General features: G+C 37.9%; 1 protein-coding gene across 4 annotated transcripts in view; it reads right to left on the reverse strand.

The window, feature by feature from the left end:
• FBXL20 (F-box and leucine rich repeat protein 20) overlaps window positions 1–21175 on the reverse strand; it is a 90315-nt gene that overhangs the window by 41823 nt on the left and 27317 nt on the right. For 3 of the 4 annotated variants that reach the window (XM_045835854.1, XM_045835856.1, XM_045835855.1), the window contains exon 2: window positions 7278–7339. In XM_045835854.1, coding sequence (XP_045691810.1) covers window positions 7278–7339 — 62 coding nt within the window. Of the gene's footprint in view, window positions 1–7277; window positions 7340–8076; window positions 8107–21175 lie in introns of all 4 variants that reach the window. The other variant, XM_045835853.1, reaches the window with a different exon arrangement.

Below are 21175 nucleotides of genomic sequence, written 5' to 3' on the forward strand. Positions count from 1 at the left end.
ATTTTTCAAGAGGTACTCCTAAACAAATACATATGGCTTTGTTCTGAAAGAGAGTACTGTCAGTCCCGCTAACTGATTTTACATTATGCAAACTGTGGCTTCCAGCTTGCTACAGCATTCATAATAAACTTTGTTTCAAAAGGGAAAAAAGAGAATGTGTAAGTTAAAGTTAGGGGGAAACAAGAATACTTGCTTAATTCATTGGTAACTTGGCTGTGGCCTTGCATTTACAAGGAAACAGTACGGTCCTATGAACACAACTGTCCTCCTGGTAGGTTAATATATGCTGGACTCAATGATGTAATATGTAACTTAAAATCTAACCAAACCAAGTGTTGTATAATTTTTATGAAGCTCTTTTTTTTTAACAAACTTATATAGTCTCGACATCGCACAAGATACTTACCAATAACAAGGAAAAATAATTTCACAGTGGAGAAAGACACTATCTTAACTAAGTGATCACAGTTAACATGTAGTAAGCGTAGTGACGTATGTGCTTCCTGTTATGATACATGGACAAGGGCGCAACACCATTTTGGTAATACACTTGCCAAAACACATAACCTAAATCAAACCATGAGGAAACATTAGATAAAGCCAGATTGAAAGAGATTCTATAAAATAACAGTTCAAAAGTATCAAGATTACAAAAGACATAGGAAGACTAAGGAATTGTCCCAGATTAAAGAAAACTAAGCAGGCATGACAATTTAATGGAATGTCTAATCCTAGATTGGATACTGGGCCAGAAAAAAGATGTTACTGGGACAATTGAAGAATTTGAAGAGGTCTGTAGATTAAATAGTACTATGTCAGTTAATTTCCCAATTTTAATAACTATTGTTTAATTGTATAAAATATTAATTCTTAGGGAAGGATATTCTCAAAATTCTTTGTACTATTTTTACAACTATTTCAAAATGAAGAGTTCAAATTACAATATCTAAAAGATACAAAAAAGCCTAATGAAAAGTAAGTTTTTCTTCTATTCCTATCTTCCAGTTACCTGGTTTCACTTCTTAGGGGCACCTGCTGTTCCTAGTCATGCCCTATATGCTTTAAACAAAATTTAAATTTTAGGAAATATCACATTCAATGAATTTCAATAAATTAATCATGTTTGGTATAATGTCAAAGATATCGAAAAGGTTTTTTTTTTATTTATCTTTAATGGTTAAACAAAATCTATGTTTTACACACTTAAATGCATTCATAAGTAGTATGGTTTATGGTGTCAAATCACTTCCCCCTTTCTCAGGATATCAGTTTCACTGTCTCCAATTTAGGAAGGAACATGTTTCCCATCAGTAAGTACAGAATCGATTTGGAACTCAAGCTCATTTCCTCACAGAAATCATATCATATGTGGTAGTTAGGTTCCCTGCCTAGGTTAGAAAGCAGCCAATTTAAACTATAATGTACACAAGGATCAGTTCCAATATAACACATGTAAATTAGAACCAAATTCTCATTCATAAAGTTGTTGCTATAGAAAAAATATCTCCAGCGTTCAAATTTGAGAAGCCAGGAACACATTATCCTTCTTTAATCTTCCTCTTTTTCCAACCTCTCAACTCATGCCTACTCTTTTCCACACCCTAGAAAAAGAGCCAGATATTCCTAACGTTTCCTCACACGGATAATGGCAGTGTGCTAAGCTAAGTAGCAATGGCATTGCTAACATGGAGTTGCATAACTCTTCAGTGCCAACAAGAAAACAACAACAAAACTCACAGATACAAGAGGGGGTAGGGGGTGGGTGAAATGGGCAAAGGTGGTCAAAAGACGCAAACTTCCAGTAATAAAATAAATAAATCCTGGCGATATGGTATATAGCACAGTAACTACAGTTAACAATATTCTACTGTATATTTGAAAGTTGTTACAAGAATAGATCTTAAAAGTTCTCATTACGAGAAAACAATTTTGTAACTATGTGTGGTGATAGATATTACCTAGATCTGTCCTTGTGATCACTGCATAATATATACAGAGACTGAATTATTATGTTCTACACTTGAAACTAATATAATGTTGTATGCTGACTATGTCTCAAAAGAAAAGAGTAAGAGACAGCGACTAAAGCTAGAAAGGGCAGGAGTGAGCAATGCTGTAGTCTAAAAAGTTACGGAACATGTCCTCTGTGTTATCCTGATCTCTTGCCTGTAATTCTTTACTAGCCTTTTTATTGCCCTCCACTCCTATCCCCTAATCTGGCCAACACACAGTGCCGAGACTAATCCTTTAAAAATGCAAACTAAATCATATTACTCCCCTGCCAGATCATGAGGGGTCTTGTAGGACACAGTAAAGAGTTTGAGTTTCATGGCAAAAACAGAAAAACATAAACCATAACGTAGTGTGGCCAGTTACCGAAGAGTCAAATAATTTCCCTAAATCTTAGTGAGTTGTAAGGTAAACTACAGCAGTACAAAATTATGCTAAGTATTCAAAACTAACGGCAATTATTAAAAAAAACTGAAGTGCCCTGGCTGGATACCTCAAATATTTAGAGCATCATCCTCAAATGCCAAAGTTGCATGTTGCATCCCCACTCAAAAAACATGTAAGAATTGGGGGAACTTCCGGTCAGGATGGTGGCATAAACACATACGGCTCGCCTCCCCACACCACATCAAGATTACAGCTAAAATATAGAACCACCACCACTCAGAATCATCAGAAATCAAGTTGAATGGAGTCTGACAACTACAGAATTAAAGTAACCACATCCATCCAGACTTGTAGGAGGGGCAGAGAAACGGAATGGGATGGCCCCATATCCATATGTAGTGGATAAAAATTCAGGAAGGGCATCTTGGGAATGAGGAGTCCCAGTCCCACACCAGGCCCCCAGCTCAGGGTTCCAGTGCCAGGAAGGTAAGTCCCCGTAACTTCTGGCTGCAAAAACCAGAGGGGATTGAATTAGTGGAAGAAACTTGCTAGAGCCTCAAGCAGTTCCTCTTAAAGAACCCACACACACAGACTTAATCAGACTCACTCCATCTGAGCTCCAGTACTGGGGTAGCAGCTTGAAAGGTACCAGTGGCATACAGTGGGTCTGAAGTGTCTGACCCAGCGAGAGCTGGGGAACAGCTTTTTCCCAGGCAGAAAAGCAGACAGACGCCGATGTCCCTTTTCTGAACCCTCTTCCCACAAAGCTAGCAGGCTGATGCCGTATCTGAGTCTCCATCAACCTGGCTAACACAGTGTGCCCTGCCCTAGAGATCCCCAGAGACACCCTCCCACCCAACTCATGGGCCCACTCAAGCTGCTTTTCCATATGAGTGGCAGGTCTTGGCTCATGCTTCAGAACTTCCTAAAATCCTATTAATAAAGCAACAGCCAGCCTCAGTGAGCCCTTAGCCCCTAAACCTCTTGCTAAGTGGCCCCAGGCCTGGCACTAGCAGCAGCCAGTCTAAATTCACAGCTTAGCTTCACCTGGGAATCTCCAAGCCCAGCACAATTAGCAGCCTTCTCAGATTGCTTTATAGCTCAGGCTGGGTGGTCCCAGGCAAAACATAGGTGGGGGCTGACCTTGGCCTACACCACCCCAGGAAAACCCAGGGCCTGCCTACCCAGTGGACAGCTACAGACCATGTCAGAGCACCACCACCCTGCCCCTGCACAGCTGACTCTCCATGGAGGGCAGACGGTTGTGGTCAGTGGTCACACACAGTCCTTGCAGCTGACTGGCCTAGGTAAATCCCTCCCATTGACCTGCCAACAGCAACCAAGACTCAACTACAAGAGGAGAGGGTATTCAACCCACACAAAGGGCACACCTTGAGTTCCCAGCTTGGGTGATATGGGAGGTTGTACCACTGGACCCTACAGGACATCTACTACATTAGGCCACACTACCAAGACAGGGAGTCACAGCAGCTCTACCTAATACACAGAAACAAACACAGGGAGACTGCCAAAATGAGGAGATAAAGAAACAAGGCCCAAATGAAAGAACAGATCAAAGCTCTAGAAAAAGAACGAAACAAAACGGAGGTAAGCAATCTATCAAGATGCAGAGCTCAAAACACTGGTTTTAAGGATGATCAAAGAACTTAGTGAAGACCTCAGCAGCATAAAAAAGATCCAGTGAGAAATGAAGGATACACTAATTAAAGAATAATTTACAGAGAAACAACAGTAAAGTGAATGAAGCTAAGATTCAAATCAATGATTTGGAACACAAGGAAGCAAAAAAAAACAAAACAAAACAAACAAACAAAAAAAAAGAACAAACCCCCGCCCCCACAAAAACCCCACAACCAATCAGAAGAAGAAAAAGAATCTACCCTCCCCTGCAAAAAAAAAAAAAAAAAACCAACACACTGAGGATAGTATAAACAGCTTCTTAGTCTCACTCCCTCTGAGCTACAGCACCAGGACAAATTCAAGCAATCCAGTATTCATATCACAGGGGTGCCAGAAGGAGGAGAAAGAGCAAGAAATTGGAAATCTATTGGAAAAAATAATGAAAGAAAACTTCCCTAATTATTTGAAGGAAATAGACATGTAAGTCTGGGAAGCACAGAGAGTCCCAAACATGATGGACACAAAGAGGCCCACTCCAAGATACATCATAATTAAAATGCCAAAGGTTAAAGATAAAGAGACAATCTTAAAAGCACCAAGAGAAATGAAGTTAGTTACCTACAAGGGAATTCCCACAAAACTGTCAGCTGATTTCTCAAAAGAAATTTTGTAGGCTAGAAGCAACTGGCAAGAAATATTCCAAGTAATGAAAAGCAGGGACCTACAGCCAAAATTACTCTATCCAGCAGAAATCATTTGGAATTGAAGGGCAGATAAAGATCTTCCCAGGCGAAAAAACTAACGTGATGATGAGTTCATCATCACCACACCAATTATACACAGAATGTTAAAGGGACTTATTTAAGAAAAAGATCAGCTATGAACAATAAAATGGCAAAATACATACCTCTCAATAATTGAATCTAAAAAACATACTAAGCAAACAAGAAGAACAGAGACAGAATACACAGAGCATTTTGATAGTTGTCAAATGGGAGGGGGATATAGGAAAGTAGGTGAGGGGATTTAGAAGTATAAATAGGTAGTTCCAGAACAGCCCTGGGGATGTAGACCATGGTATAGGAAATGGAGTAGCCAAAGAACCTACAAAGCATGATCCATCAACATGAACAATGGTGTGGGGATTGCCTGCAGGAGTGGGGGGTGCTGGGTGAAGGGAGGCAAAGGGGAAAAAATTAGGGGGACAACTGTAATAGCATAATCAATAAAATATAATTAAAAAGAAAAAATACAAGAATCAACCAATGAATGCATAAATAAGTGGAAAAAATCAATGTTTCTTTCTCCTTTCCACTCTCTGTAAAAAATAATCAATAAAAAATTATTTTAAAACCCTAAAGTATGTCTTAGTATACTCAGCATATAATAACCGTGAAGAACATAACCTACTTAAAAATATTTCTCTTTAAAATAGCTAAATTTTGCTGAAATTTGAGGGATACTCAAGATGTCACACAATATATTCAGGATACATTCTCCAATGGCCCTGGATAGTCAAGGGGTTAACTATTATTTAAACTACTCAATCAGCATGTACATATGCATTGCTTCCATGAAAAAAAATCCACTCCCAATCTAATTAAGTTGTTTTTTTTCTTAGCATCTCCCATATGTCAGTTTCTGCATAAAGATTTACAGGATATAGTCCCTGCTTATCAGGACCTTGCAATACAGTGGAAGACTCAGACATACAAGTACTAAAGAATGCCAGGAACATTTTTCTTCACCAGGACTAGAGCAGGGATTATTTTCCACCCTGAAGCAGACATTAGGCTAGTTATGGGCTGGCCAGACTGCAGTAGTGGTAAGAGCAATAAGTAGATGCCTCTGAACACAGGAACTCGTTAACTTCTTATAAATGCAAAAGAGAATATCCTTTCTTTCTTGGTCATAATATTCCATGTAAGTAAACAAAGAATGTTGTAATTAAGTACCCAAATAATGAGCTCCAAAAATAAGTCCCCTGGTGCCTATTTCTCCCTAGGTGATTCCTGAGTTAGATGTACGTAAATCGGGACCTGTGTGTTTTATATTATAGGTGATCCTAAATGTACACATTAAAAGAAAGAATGGTACCCTGGCTGGGTAGCTTAATTGGTCAGAGCATCATCCCAATAGGCCAAGGTTGTGGGTTCAATCCACAGTCAGGGCACACACAAGAATCAACCAATGAATGCATAAGTAAGTGGAAGAAATCAGTGTTTCCTCTCCCTTCTAAAAATCAATGACTTTTTAAAAAGATTTTATTTATTTATTTTTTAGAGAGGGAAGGGAGGGAGAAAGAGAGAGAGAGAGAAACATCAATGTGCGGTTGCTGGGGGTCATGGCCTGCAACCCAGGCATGTACCCTGATTGGGAATCGAACCTGCGACACTTTGGTTCACAGCCCGCGCTCAATCCACTGAGCTATGCCAGCCAGGCTAAAAATCAGTGATTTTTGTTTAAGTGTCGTGCTGGCTTTCTTCTCTCTCAAATCCATAAATAAAATTTTTTTAAAAGAATGGTAGAACCATGTGTATTATAGGAAAAGAAGGGTTTCAAATAACTTGCCTTTTTATCTTTAAAATAAAGGGTTGTTGTGCCCTGGCTGGTGTAGCTCAGTGGATTGAGCACCAGCCTGTGAACCGAAAGGTCACAGGCTTGATTCCCAGTTGGGGCACATGCCTGGTTTGTGGGCTTGGCCCCTCTTTGGGGCCATGTAAAAGATGGCTAATCAATGTTTCTCTCACACATCAACATTTTACTTACTTTCTCTCTCCTTCCCTTCCCCTCTCTCTAAAAGTAAATAAGTAAAATAACATAAAGGGTCATTATTATTCTATACAGCACCTCAGAATAATGTAATATTTTGTTGCAAATATAAATGAGGGAAAGGATGAATTAGAATCAAGTCTTCAAAAAAATTAGTACTATAATGAAATAAAATATACTACCTCTTTCACATTCTATATAAGGATAGGGCAAAGGGAAAATGAGTAAACAAAACCATATATAGCTAGAAACTGGGTAGGAGAAAATTGTTTCTAAGTTAAACATCCAAAATTTTGATTTATATCTAGAAAATTCACAAGAAGATTGATAAAAAGAATCAATAAATTTATAAATTCAGATAATCTAGATCATATATATATGAAAAAAAGCAGTAAGTCTGTAAATTTTTAAGTAGACAAATGATATATATACACACACAGAAACATAAAATTAGCATTCAGACTTACCGTAATAGGAGTTCTTTGGGAAGTTTTTTATTGATTACAGCTTCATCACTATTTGAGAACATCTGCAAAAATAAAACATTTTGTTGTTACTTAATATTCTATTATGTTCAACTCAAGAGTTTACAGGTAATCCTCTTAGGAGCGAGGTGAGTAAGTATACAGTGTATTATAAGCCAAAGTCATGTTTTCAGAGACTCTTTAGGCTCTGAAACATCTTTGAGACATTTAATTTGTCCTCTCTCTTTAGAGAAAATCAATAGCAGGGAGAAGGATGACACTATGTGCCGGGTACTGTTTAAAGTGTTTTCCATGTATTGACATATTGAATCTTCATATTATTCCTAATCTTCATTTTACATATAAGGACACTGAATTACAAAAGATTTACTTGCTTAAAACAACATCACTGCTCAGTTTCAAAATGCCATTTTTCATACCCGGCCAGGGCTCCTGAAATACCATTGAGGGAGCGAAACCATTAAGGAGTCCTGGCCAGGTAGCTCAGTTGGTTAGAGCATCTTCCCAATAGGCCAAGGCTGCAGGTTAGGACACATATGAGAATCAACCAAAGAATACATAAATACGTGGAACGACATATCAATGTTTCTTTCTCTCTCTCAAATCAAGAAATAAAATTTAAAATAAAATAAAAATGCCATTGAGGAGCATTTGAGATCTTGCTTCCTAGCATATGTAACAAGTTTGACTTAAATAAGCTCTTACAAGAATAAAAAAAAACTAAAAATAAGTAAAATACAAATGCCATTAAGATAAGGTGATTTTCCAAATAAAAACTCACATTGACTTGTTTGAGGAGGTGCCATGAAACCTGGGATAGGGAACATTCTCTTATGAGTTTTATACATCATGCAGCAAACCAATAATGCTTCACAACCACAACCAGATGCATTCTTGATGCACTCAAGTGCTCATTTAACAAATCAATCAAAACCATTTCTCCCACACAGGAGATTATGACTCTATAAGCTTGTCTAATAAGGTACATAAAAAACCAAATAGCTATACCCCACCTCAAAAGTACGGTAAAAACAGCAAATACACATCATAAGTAAAAATTCAGATGCCCTGACTTCAAGCACTGAACATTATACCCTGTCAATATCAGACACTTTTCTAGGTAATGAGTTAAAAAGAAAAGACGACGTTACCTTTGTGCTTAAGGAGCTCCTGCTTTACAAAGAACACAGAAACAGGCAAATATCTTATTATTAGCAAAAAATGACAAGAAGTATGTGAGAGCAAAAGATGAAACAATTCTAATCATAACTGATATCTAAACTGGATGTGAGGAAGGCCAGACAGTAACTAGAAAAAGACAAGTAGTAAGATGTATAAAGGCATGGAGTCATATATAAGATCCTGGCATTTCATGATTCAAAGTAGAAATACAGCCCTGGCTGGTGCGGCTCAGTGGATTGAGTGCCGAACCGAAGGGTCACTGGTTCGATTCCCAGTCAGGGGCACATGCCTAGGTTGTGGACCAGGTCCCCACTTGGGGCCCTGGCAACCACACATGGATGTTTCTCTCCCTCCCTTTTTTCCTCCCTCCCTTCTCCTTTCTCTAAAAACAATAAAATCTTAAAAAAACAAAACAAAAAACTAACTCACAAAGTAGAAGTATCCCCCCCAAAAGTAGAAGTACCGTATTTTATCATGTATAATGCACATTTTTTTTTGCCCAAATTTTCGAGGGAAAAATAAAGATGGATGTTATACCTGGGTAGTACTTGAAATATCTTGTATTTGTTCTTGTGTTTTGTTAGTATTTGTTACATAAAATTTCTTGTACCATAATATATTAAAAAATAAATGCTAAAATTTGCCCTAGCTGATGTGGCTCAGTGGATTGAGCACAATTTTATTATCTTATAATAAAAGTAATGCTACTGCCTAAAAGTCTGATGAGAGAATAATCTGCTTCCCAACAATACCTACCCTCTGGTGGAAGCTATTAAAAGAATCATATCCCTCTTCTACAACTCCAGATATGCAAAGAAACAACACTCATACATGGCTGCTGATCTTCTCCTTGCTTCAGTCTATGCAGACTGAATGCTGTTGTCTCTGTGGGAATATGCAAGTATGTGAATGGAGAAAAGAATACACCGTATCCTGGGAGGGTCTGGGAAACACCAGATGTATAGGACATCTGTCCAGGTTTGTATTTCCCTTATCATCCTTCTGCATATATGTGCCCTACTCCAAGTTTATAAGAAAGGATAAGATCAGTGGTTCACAAATTGTGGTTACCTGACCAGGAGCATCAGTTTCAAGGGGAACCTTGTTAGAAATGCAGATTCTTGGGTTGTACCCCAGACCTATAGAATCAGCAAATGGGGTTGGGGAGGAGGTGAAGGGAAAGAGGGACAATCTGTATTTTAACAAGCCCTCCAGGTGCTACTCCCTCCTAAAAGTTTCAGAGCCAATGAACTAGTTAAAGTAAATTGAGGATCTCAGAACCCAAGGAATTACAGTTCTTACAGATAATCAGAATATTTTATTATTTGAAGTGTCATAACAATGGAGATTAGAAAACAATACTAAAAAAAGAAAGAAAGAAAAAACAATTGTAGAGGTAGATACATGATAATTTCAGATGTTTTCTAGGAAACCCCAATGGTTTCTGCTCCAGTTGATGGTATTGTTTGTAAAATGTTTCACAGAAGCAATCAAATGTATGTTTTACAGATTTTACTATTTCACCTGAATCCAAACTCTCAGTTTCTCATGCAAAATACAAAGGGTGGCAAAACTCATTAGATTAAGGCTATAATGAACTTACAACAAATCTGTGAAGTATTTAAGCTATAATCGTCGTAAAGGAAGTGACTGTTCAAACATGTGACATTCTTAGGGAATCTTTTTTTTTTTTAATTTAATTTTAGAGGGGAAAGGAGGGAGAAAGAAAGGGAGAGAAACATCAATGTGTGGTTGCCTCTCATGCACCCCAAAGTGGAGACCTGGCCTGCAACCCAGGCATGTGTCCTGACTGAGAATCGAACCAGTGATCCTTTGGTTCTCAGGCCAGTGCTCAATCTACTGAGCCACACCAGCCAGGGCAGCACTTACTGTTGCTTTGCATAATACTATAATTGTTTTTCTATAATTATATAGCTGAAAACACAACTTTTAAACCACTCATTACAAATTTTAATTACATCATCTAATAAAGTTCCTGAATAGTATTTTTTCCTATTAATTTAGCTTATCAGTTTTTGAATCTTACTTTGGCACATTTTGGGGATTTGTTTACTAACATAATAAATTTAAAATGCTTAGCAAACAAACAAGATTCAGAAACTTTAAATCCAGGATCTGGGTGGAAAATGACAGGTTGAACAGAGAAAAGAAATAAATACTTGCTCAACAGTGACCCCTGCTGATAATTTAATTGATTTAATAGTATAGTTACCAACTCCAAAAATCCCCAAAACATTTAAAAGATGTGATCTGTATTATTCAAGATTTATAGAATACAAAATTTCATGAGTATTTTGGCAAAAGAATACTAGCTATCCCCCAATATCCATTCTCCTCCTCTAGAGTAACAGCATTCCCAATTTTTAGCTAGCACAGGGCTGTATGGAAAGGTTTTTTTTCCTTTGCAGCTAGATTAATGCCAGTTTACTAAATTCTGGCTAAAGGAATATAAGAAAAAGTGATGACTGCAATTTCAGGAGGGTCCTTAAAGAAAGACAGTGTGCCTCTTTTACTGCTTGAAATATGGGGTTAGGCCCTGGCTGGTGTGGCTCAGTGGATTGAGCACTGGCCTGCAAACCAAAGAGTCACTGGTTCGATTCCCAGTCAGGGCACATGCCTGGATTGCAGGCCAGGTCCCCAGTAGTGGGTACACGAGAGGCAACCACACATTGTTGTTTTTCTCCCTCTCCTCTAAGGAATAAAACAAAAATTTGTTTTAAAAGAAAGAAATGTGGGGGTTAGAATAACTGAACTCCATCTTGTATCATGAAGTTGAAGGGGCAGTTTTAAAGAGAAGCAGAAAACTGGAAAATGCCTGCAGATGACTGCAAAGACAGCATGGTCCTGCACTTTGTATGTAAAAATAAATGATCATATTTAAGCCACTTTTAACCTGAAACTCTGATACGTGCAGCTTAATTTATAAACATATTTTTAGATTTTAAAAAAGGTGGCCCTGGCTGGTGTGGCTCAGTGGATGGACCACTGGCCTGTGAACCAAAGGGTTACCAGTTTGATTTCCAGTCAGGGCACATGCCTGGGTTGTTAGGCAGGTCCCCAACAACGGGCACGCAAGAGCAACCGCACATTGATGTTTCTCTCTCCCTCTTTCTTCCCCCTTTCCCCTCCCTCCAAAAATAAATAAATAAAAATGCTTTTATTAAAAAGGTGTGTTGTTTTTAGATTTTATTTCTTTATTTTTAGAAAGAGGGGAAGGGAGAGAAAAAGAGACAGAGAAAAACATCGATATGCAAGAGATACATAGATTGGTTGCCTCTTACATGCCTCCAACTGGGGACCCAGCCTTCAACCTAGGATATACCCTGATGGGGAATCGAACCAGTGGCCTTTTGGATCACAAGCCAACACTAAACCCCTTGAGCCACACCAGTGGCTCCAACCTCAAGCAACCAGTAATATACTTTCTGGTTCTGTAGATTTTCCTTTTCTGGACATCTAAAAAAATGGTATGTAAAATATGTTACCTTTTGCAATTGGCTTTCTTTATACTGCATAATGTTTTTGAAGCTCATCCATGTTACTGCATGCAATACTAATTAATTCTTTTTTATTGTTGAATAGTAGTCCAGTGTATGAAATGTCATATTTTGTTTAATCATTCCTAGCTGACAGGCATTTGGATTACCACAATCTTCAACCACCCCAAATCGATACCTGGCTTTTACTGCATCTTTATAATATCACAAGTAAGTAGGAAGAATAATCTGGCTCCCTCCTGTTTCTATAGCTGGATAACTCGAATCTTATTCATCAGTTTGTTAAACTGTTCCTTTTTCAGAAACAGGTACCATCTAAAAATTTTTCTGATATCCATGTTTTTAACTGTTGTGGCTTGCTGAAGCAAAGCAGCTGAATTTGATACAAGTTCAATGTTGTTTTCCTTCAAGAATTAACTCATCTTTCTGGGCTTGAGACTCTGAACAAACATTGCCCTGAACTCATCAGAACCCCGTGGATTTTTTGTTTTGCCCAAGAAATTTCTGATTTCAACAAGATAACTATTGTCCTGAATAAAGATATTGATGGGGACGTGAACATACATACATACACACACTTCACCTTGTAATGGAAGCCCAGTGTAACATCCTTGATCTGTTCTGCATGTGACGGCAGGTAGTGCGAATGGTAGCCAGTTCCTTTCTATTTCCCCGACATCTGTAAAACTCGAGCCTCATCTTTTTTTCCCAGCAAGACTGAGTTCTACAGCGATGTGACTGAAGTCCCTCTGCAGGTTGCCTCTGAGGCCTTTCACAATACCTGTATGTCCCTTCAGAGGGATGCCCACGCTTTCTGGAATGTCAACAGTCTGACTGCTGAGAATGGTCTTCATCCTCACAGTAAATGTGGCAAAAGTGGATTATTACAACCTTTTTACTATTATGAATAATGCTGCTATGATCATTGTCCTTTTTCCAATTAGTTAACTTTTAATATTATTTTGTACTGGTTTTAGGTGCAGAGCATAAAAGTTATTAGACAATTATATACTTTACAAGATGTCTGCCTGGTATTTCCAGTAGCCGACTGGCAGCGCACATAGTTACCCCAATATTTCTGACTACACTCCCTATGCTGCACTTACATCCCTGTGACTGTTTTGTAACTACCAATTTGTACTTCCTACTCCCTTCACCTCTTTCACCCAGTCCCCTCCCTCTGGCAACCGCCAGTCCACTTTCTGTTTCTATGAGTCTGTTTCAATTTTGTTTTGTTCTTTAGGTTACACATGGGAAGTAAAATCACATGGTATTCGTCTTTCTCTGACTTACTTATTTCACTGAACATAATACCCTCTAGGTCCAACCATGCTGTCACAAATCGTTAAGATTTCATTTGATCATTCCCATTCAAGTCTTTTGGTTGAAATGTTTTCATGTCTCATGAACAGAATCTAAGGTGCAAAATTACTCAGTTGTATTGGGTGGTATGTTTATTTTAAACTCAACTGTTTTCCAAAGTGGTTGTACCATTTTACATATCCATCAGCAATATGAGGGGTCTAGTTTGTCCATATTTTTACCATCACTTGTTTATTGCCTATTTTTATAATTGCAGCCAGTCTGATGGTATCTCACTGCAGTTTCAATTTGCATTTTCCTAATTACTAATGTTGCTGATCATCTTTTAGTGTGCTTATAGCCACTCAAACGACTTCTTTGGTGAATTGTGTATTCAAATCACTTGCCCATTTATTTGGTTTATCCTCTTACTATGAGATTTAAGGGCTCTATATGTATAGGCCCTTTATCTACTTGTCTGATTTGCAAATATTTTCTCCCATTCTGTGGGTTGTATCTTTTTTTTTCCCAAGATTTTATTTATTTATTTTTAGAGAGGGAGAGAAACATCAATGTGTAGTTGCCTCTTGCACACTCCCCTACTGGGGACCTGGCCTGCAACCCAGGCATGTGCCCTGACTGGGAATCGAACGGTGACCTTTTTCTGTGTTTAGGGGGACATCCAACCCCCTGAGCCACACCGGTCAGGGCATGTTGCCTAAATTTTTCAGTAATAGCTCTGCTGGATATGGAATTTACTTTAAATTTTTTATTTTTTTAATTACTTTTGAAGGAAAATTCATATAAAATACACCATTTAAAGTGTACAATTCAGTCACATTTAGAGTGTTTGCAATGCTGTACAACTACTACCTCTCTTTAGTTTCAAAAATTTTCATTCCCCCAGCACACCTCAAACTCTGGAGTTATCAGCCCTGAGACCTACCACCCCAGGTCCTCTCATCCCCAGGACCTAGCCAACCTCTAATCTCCTTTTATCACCATGGATATTTCCCTAGTTTAGATATTTCATATACATGGGATCATTCAGTAAGCCTTTACGTCTGGCCTATTTCACTTTTTATAACATTATGGAAGTTCATCCATATAGTATCATGTCTCAGTAATCCATTCTGTTTTGTGGTGGCTGAATAATATTCCATTGTATGGATAAACCAAATGTTGTTTATCCATTGTCTGTCAAAAGACACCTGGATTGTTTTTACCTTTTGGCCATTGTGAATATTGCTACTACGAACATTATGTAAAAATATTTTTATGAGTATTTGCTTTTAAATTCTTTTGGTATCTATGTAGAAGTAGAATTTCTGGGTCATATGATATTTCTACGTCTAATTTTTTGAAGAACTGCCAGATTTTCCCCAGTGCCTGCACCATTTTACATTACCACCAGCAACAAACATGGTTACAAATTTCTCCACCTAATATTGACAACACTTATTTTCTTCCCTGCCTCCCATTTTTAATTATATACATACTGGTGGGTGTGAAGAGCTATTTCATTGTGGTTTTGATTTTCATTTCCCTAATGACTAATGATGTTGAACATATTTTCATGTTTCTGTACATTTGCATATCTTCTTTGAGGAAGTGTCTATCCAAGTCCTTTGCCCTTATAAAAACCAGATTATTTTCTTGTAGCTGACTTGGTATGAGTTCTTTACATATTCTGAACACTATACCTTTAGGAGACATATGATTTGCACATAATTTCTCCCATTCTTTAGGTTGTCTTTTCATTTTTCTGAGGGTGCCCTTTCATGTTCTTTCCCTACTTTGAATGTCATCCACCTGCTTTCTTGCTGCTGTTGTTACTGATGACAAGTCAGCTATTAATTACATTGTTGTTCCCTTGCATATTATTTTTGTTTTGCTTTCCAGATTTTTTTCTTTGTACTGAATTTAAACAGTTCGACAAAGATGTGTCCAGGTGTAGATCTCTTTGTGTTAATCTTGCTTGGATATAACTGAGATTTTTGGATGTATAGATAAATGTTTTCTGTCAAATTTGAGAAAATTTCACCTGTTATTTCTTCAAATATTTTTTCTGACTCTCCCATTCTTTCTGAAGCTCTTATTACATGTATCTTGGTATATTTTTGTCTCACAGATCTCTGAGGTTCTATTTATTTTGTTTCATTCTTTTCTTCAAACTGGATAATTTCTACATTCAATCTCACTGATTCTCTTTCTATGACATCTCCAAATTGCTAGAGTATCTCTAGTGACTTTTTCAGGTATTCTATTTTCAACTCCACAATTTCCATGTAGTTTTTTATTATAATTTCTCTCTCTTTATTGACATTTTCAGTTTTGATGAGTCACTCTCATGCTTTCCTTTAATGATTTAAACCCAATTTCCTTTTGTCTTTTAACATGTTTATTTGGCTGCTTTGAAAGTGGTAATTGACTTCTTTTAGCTACATGTGATAAAGTACAGTAAGGAACACGCTAAAGAGAGAACCGTGCAGCTTACAAAAAATTCCGGATGAAATACAGAGGGCCTAGAACTTGCTAGATTGGTAACTAAAACTATTCCTCATCTTCTGTCTCTCAAGCCAGTAAGATTCTCAAAATTAGAACTACCCTCAGGGTAAATGTCAGATCAAGGAGGTGGCTGTAAGTTCCTTTTAAGACCTCAAAAATTTTTAGATCCATGCCCTGTTAACTCTCTCAGCTACATAAAAAGGCCTCTAAGAAAATTAAAGGACTTATTCCTGAGTAGCCTGACATCAAAATAGAGAGAAGTCTGTCTTTAAATGTGTTGTAAAGATGCAACTTTTTGGGACATGGAATAACATAAATCAGATTCACAGAAAATCTGTATTAAAAAAGGGACAGAGACCACTCAAAATCAAATGAGGATTCAGGCCTCCTAACTTTCTATAGGAAGTAAAGTATACTGAGAAAACTACTGAGCTTCAAAAGGCATTTCTAATGTCAAAGGAGAGACCTCTCAGAAAGCAGTGTTAAAAGCCTAGAATGTGATAACAAGAGTCACAGAGAACAGGGATATGAGAACCTTTCCCAAGAAGCAGCACTGGGCCCCTATCAAGGCACCTTTCCTGCTCCTGGAGGTGACCGACAACATGTGCCCAGGTAGACTTCAGAATTGATACGGACCAACAACTGCCATGTGCCTCTGTTACTCCTCCCTTTTAGGGTGAATGTCTACCACCATTATTCTACCTCTGTGACAACAGTGTATGTTATGTACATGGAGCAGATAACTTCTTTTTAGTTCACAGGTTTTTGGATCAAGAGGAACTGCACATGAGAACCCTCACCATCTTTGAATGTTTTGCAGATAACAAGTTACAGGTCTTTACTTATTTTTGAATCAGACTTGGGAGGTTTGGGGAAGGGATATTTTGAATGTGATAAGCATGTTGGAGCCACTCATTGGAGCCAGAGGGGAGACCATAGCAGAATCTTATAATAAAGGTTCCAAATTCATCTTACCTTCCTTGTGGCAATGGCCATTTGCAATCTAATTTTGCTGCATCTCTGTTCAAAAGGTAGAGTCCGTTTTCCCATTCTCTGTATCTAAGTTAATGTGGTGACATGTTCTGACCAAAAGATTGTGGGGAAATTAAACTAACGCTGTATGATTTTCAAGGGTAAGCCTTAAGAGACACTGAAGCTTCACCCTCCAGAAACATTCCTGCCACCACGTAAGAAAACACAGGATAAACTTCTGAGTGATGAGACCATGTGGAAAAGACTTACCAGCTGACAGTGAGACACCAAGGTCTCAGGCTGTAAGTGAGGCCATCTTAGATATTCAAGCCCCCGTCAAGCTACCAGATGACTGACCTTTTCCAGTGACCAGCAGAACTGCCAGACTAAATAACTGTTCTAGGCCACTAAGTTTTAGAGTGGTTGTTAACAGTGAAAGCTACAAAAACAGATTCTATGTTTAAAAAGTTTATGACTCATGATCTAAATTTCACAGATTTGAATAAAACCGGAGACATACAAAGATAGCCCAACATTAAGTCAAATCTTTCAGTGGGAGAAAATTTTTAGTAAGAGAGGAAGGATAATTTTTTTACAAAGAAATCCAGCCAGGACTGGTGTGGCTCAGTTGGCTGGGTGTCATCTGTGGAAGTGAAAGGTCACCGGCTCAGTCCCCCATAGGGCCATGCATGAGAGGCAACTGATAAATGTTTCTCTCTCACATGGATGTTTCTCTCCCTCCCTATCTCCCTCTCTTCCCCTGTCCCCCAAAAATCTTTTTTTAAAAGAGAAAAAATGTATTAAAAATGAAAATCCAAAGTTGAAGTTTTTTTAAACTCTTTTTTTCTATAAGTAATTTTTACTGATTATGCTATTCCCTAGCTAAGCCAACGCCAGATGTTTTTCTGATTGGCTGGTTTTCTTGCCAGAATCTAAAAGGAAAAACATTTTTGTATGGCTAAATAAACATAAAATAAAAAAGTCTGCAATTCCTCCACCTAACATCTTGCCCCTAACAAAAATGTAACTGCTTTTTAGAAGAAAAATACTGCCAGCACACTACTGTCTTATGACTAAATTTATCCTAAGAAATCCCTAGATAAAACACCAAGGAAGGGATACATTTAGAAAACAGACACATTACTTAATAGGTCAAACTTTAGGCTTTGGACACCTCTAACATCTGACTCAATATTCCAAGCTTTCTTTCATCCCAACTTCTGTTTACTTAACCAAAATCTATACCCACTACCAATTCATTGCTCTCAGTCTAAAATAAGTATACACTTTATTCAGTTCTCTGTTGAGTATCTCTTTCATCTACTCAGTTTTAACTGTACCCAGCAACATTCTAGGGCCTTAAAGACACCATGAACTTGATGAATCACTGGGTACGACGGGAATTCATTTTGGGTACTGCTCATTCCTGGAATTTGTGCAAGATATAGGGGCTATGTAATAAATCTGACAAGTTCAGTGACTGAAGTAAACCCAAAGAGTGATCTGATCATAAATACCTCACTGGGCAGGTCCTGGTGGGCAGTCACACCCCAGACCTATAACTTCTTTAGTAAAGCTCTATCTTCGTCTTAAGCAAGCCCTGTCCACTGTTCTTGTGCATCTAGGTTACATCTTTGAAATGCCAGAGAAATCCTTTTTTTTCAGACCCCCCTGGAGGCGTGCCCACCCTCAAGGGAACACATGATCTTATTGCCTGCATACCTTGTTCCAATGCACAGCAGTTGTTAACGATCTTGTACCCACCAGTGTAAAAGTAAGTCTCTGAGTTTTACTCTTTATTCAATCATGGGGATTTCTCTGCCTTGCTTTCTCACCTCCTTAATCTACCAACAATCCTTCCCTCCTTTGATTCCAAATGTATAAAAAAAAACAACCCACAAAAGTGCCATTCTCCAGAGCACTTTGAGATCTTGCTTCCAGGAATGTCCTCAGTTTGGCTGAAATAGACTCTTTAAAGTTCTATAGGTTTGGAAGTCCCTGCATTGACAAAACCTTCCATGCCCTACTGAAAACTTCTTTTGAACTTCAAAGTGAAAGCAAAGAATTAAAAATTCAATGCAGTGATATAATTACATGTCCTTCCCTCTCCTCTTCCACTCTCCCCAGTCCCACTCCACCTAAATACACGCTAAAGAACTAAAAGGTAGATACTGCAAGCCATAATGGGATTTGAGTCAGGAGTAGTAGGCAATGAACTGAATTTCGTATTCCAAAATGCCACAGGGATTGGTAAATCAAGGGAAAGCAGGGTTTGATTTCCTCATGTACAAATTCTAGTCAATGTGCCAGAAACCGAAAACTGGAAGAATATGTGGAATTTTCTAAGACATATGTCAGACAGTAATTTTACAATTCACTCACAGCAACATGTTTTAAGTCATCTTACTGCTACAGAAAATATTTCTAAAGTAATAGTATTTTAATGTAACCATGCTCCTTATTTGTAGAAAAAGCATTCCCTTATCTCAGATGAGACAAATAAAGTACATAGTAGCTGAGATTTTCAAAATAGCATCCTGCTCTTTAGAAAATGAAACATTGTATTTCTTAAATATTAACACCCCTTCTCGCCCTCCACCCCCCCCCCAGTCCTCCCCCCCGCCCCCCGCTCTCTGCCTTGTCTCTTTTTTGTTTGCCTTCTCATTTTGGAGGCTTTCTTCAACTATCTGGTTATCTTTGTCTGTTCCTATTCATGGCATTAAGAAGCAAAATGGAAGTTCACTGTTCAAAGAATTTGAAATTCCTGGGCACATTGTATATGTATGTGGTGTGTATGTATATTACCACTTAATTCCTTGGCTCAATGTCCCTGTCTTGTTCATGTGATGTTCCTGGATACAGAACCCTAAGCTTCCACCTTCCTGGAAGAAAAAAATCAATCCCTAATTTCCTAGATGGAGAAGAAATAGTATGCACAGGATTCAACCACTTAATATAAAACTTTCAGCCATTACCTACTTTGAATCTGAAGCCTCATCCTTGTCCTTTCAAACTTTCTGCTACTAAATGTTGAGTCTTTTGAGAAATTTTGTAGGGTAAACTTGCTTGTCTCTGAAGACAACCCAGGGTGTACCTTTCTCCACTTGGCTAAATCACTTACCACTTGTCAATCCATTTTTTATCATCTAAACATAGTTGAAATTTCTCATCTAAAGATAATAGTTTCTTCTTCCACTAATTTCTGTCCTTATGGCCTTATGCCTATTTTTATTCCTTTATTATAATTTTAGTGCTTTGAAAAGGAAATAGAAATATTGAGTCAAACCTCCATATTTAACCAAAATCCTCATGCACGAGTTTTAGATGTTTTGGGTAAAATCATAAATAATGTTTACTAAATGTGTGGAGACCACAAGACTCATGATGAAAAATAAGAACATGAATAACAGAATAAGGACTCAACATGACGTTGAAAGCACAGTATCAAGAGGAACTGAACAGAAACTAAGCAATTACCAGTTACATAAATACAAAACAGGAAACTTGGTTTCACAAAAAAACTTATGGAGTTTTAGTTTATCAACAGTCAGTTATGTAACTTTATGTAATACTTTAAAAGGAAAGAAAAAGTATAATCTTAGGCTATATTAATAAGAAGCAAAGGATCAGACCAAGTGACAAAACTACCCTACTCTATATTCTGAGTGGCTCTTAACAACTCTGATACCACAGCTGACTAAGTATCATGTAGAAGATGGACCCTGAGATACTAGGAGGCTCTAAAACTCAGTTTTGGGGAAAATGGTAAAGACAAGAGGAATGAATATTCAAAGTCTGGAATGAAAGAACATATTGGTTGTCTGACCAACTGTCCTTTAGAATCAAGTTGTTCTAAATTATTCCAGATAGCCAACACAGAAGAATGGAGACAATCTGTATTAAGATGGATTTGGCTTAAATAAATCTGTAAAGCCGTGAGCTCTCCCCACTACTGGTCAGCCAGCCTTCCCAGAGTCAGGGATGTCAGAGTTGATTCTGCCATTGAGAAGGAGCTCGAACTAGATGACATTAAGTTTTGTACCACTAAGAGAACCAATAGAACAAAGGAACCAAGAGACAAAAAGGTCATTATATAATGCTGAAGGGATCAATTCACTAAGAAGATAACGCCATTGTAAATATTTATGCACCTGACACCGGAGCACCTAAATATATAAAGTAAACACTAAAACAGCCAAAAGCAGATATAAACAGCAATACAATAGAAGCAGGGGATTTTAATACCATACTCTCAACAATGGATAGAACTTCCAGACAGAGAAACAATAAGGAAACAATTGAACAATACTATAGAGCAAATGTACTGTACAGGCATATCCAGAACATTTCATCTGACAGCAGCAGAATACACATTCTCCAGGACAGAACATGTTAGGC

Source organism: Phyllostomus hastatus, unplaced genomic scaffold (assembly GCF_019186645.2).
Source record: "Phyllostomus hastatus isolate PE091 unplaced genomic scaffold, TTU_PhHast_1.1 phas_contig_210, whole genome shotgun sequence".
NCBI classification, from domain to species: domain Eukaryota; kingdom Metazoa; phylum Chordata; class Mammalia; order Chiroptera; family Phyllostomidae; genus Phyllostomus; species Phyllostomus hastatus.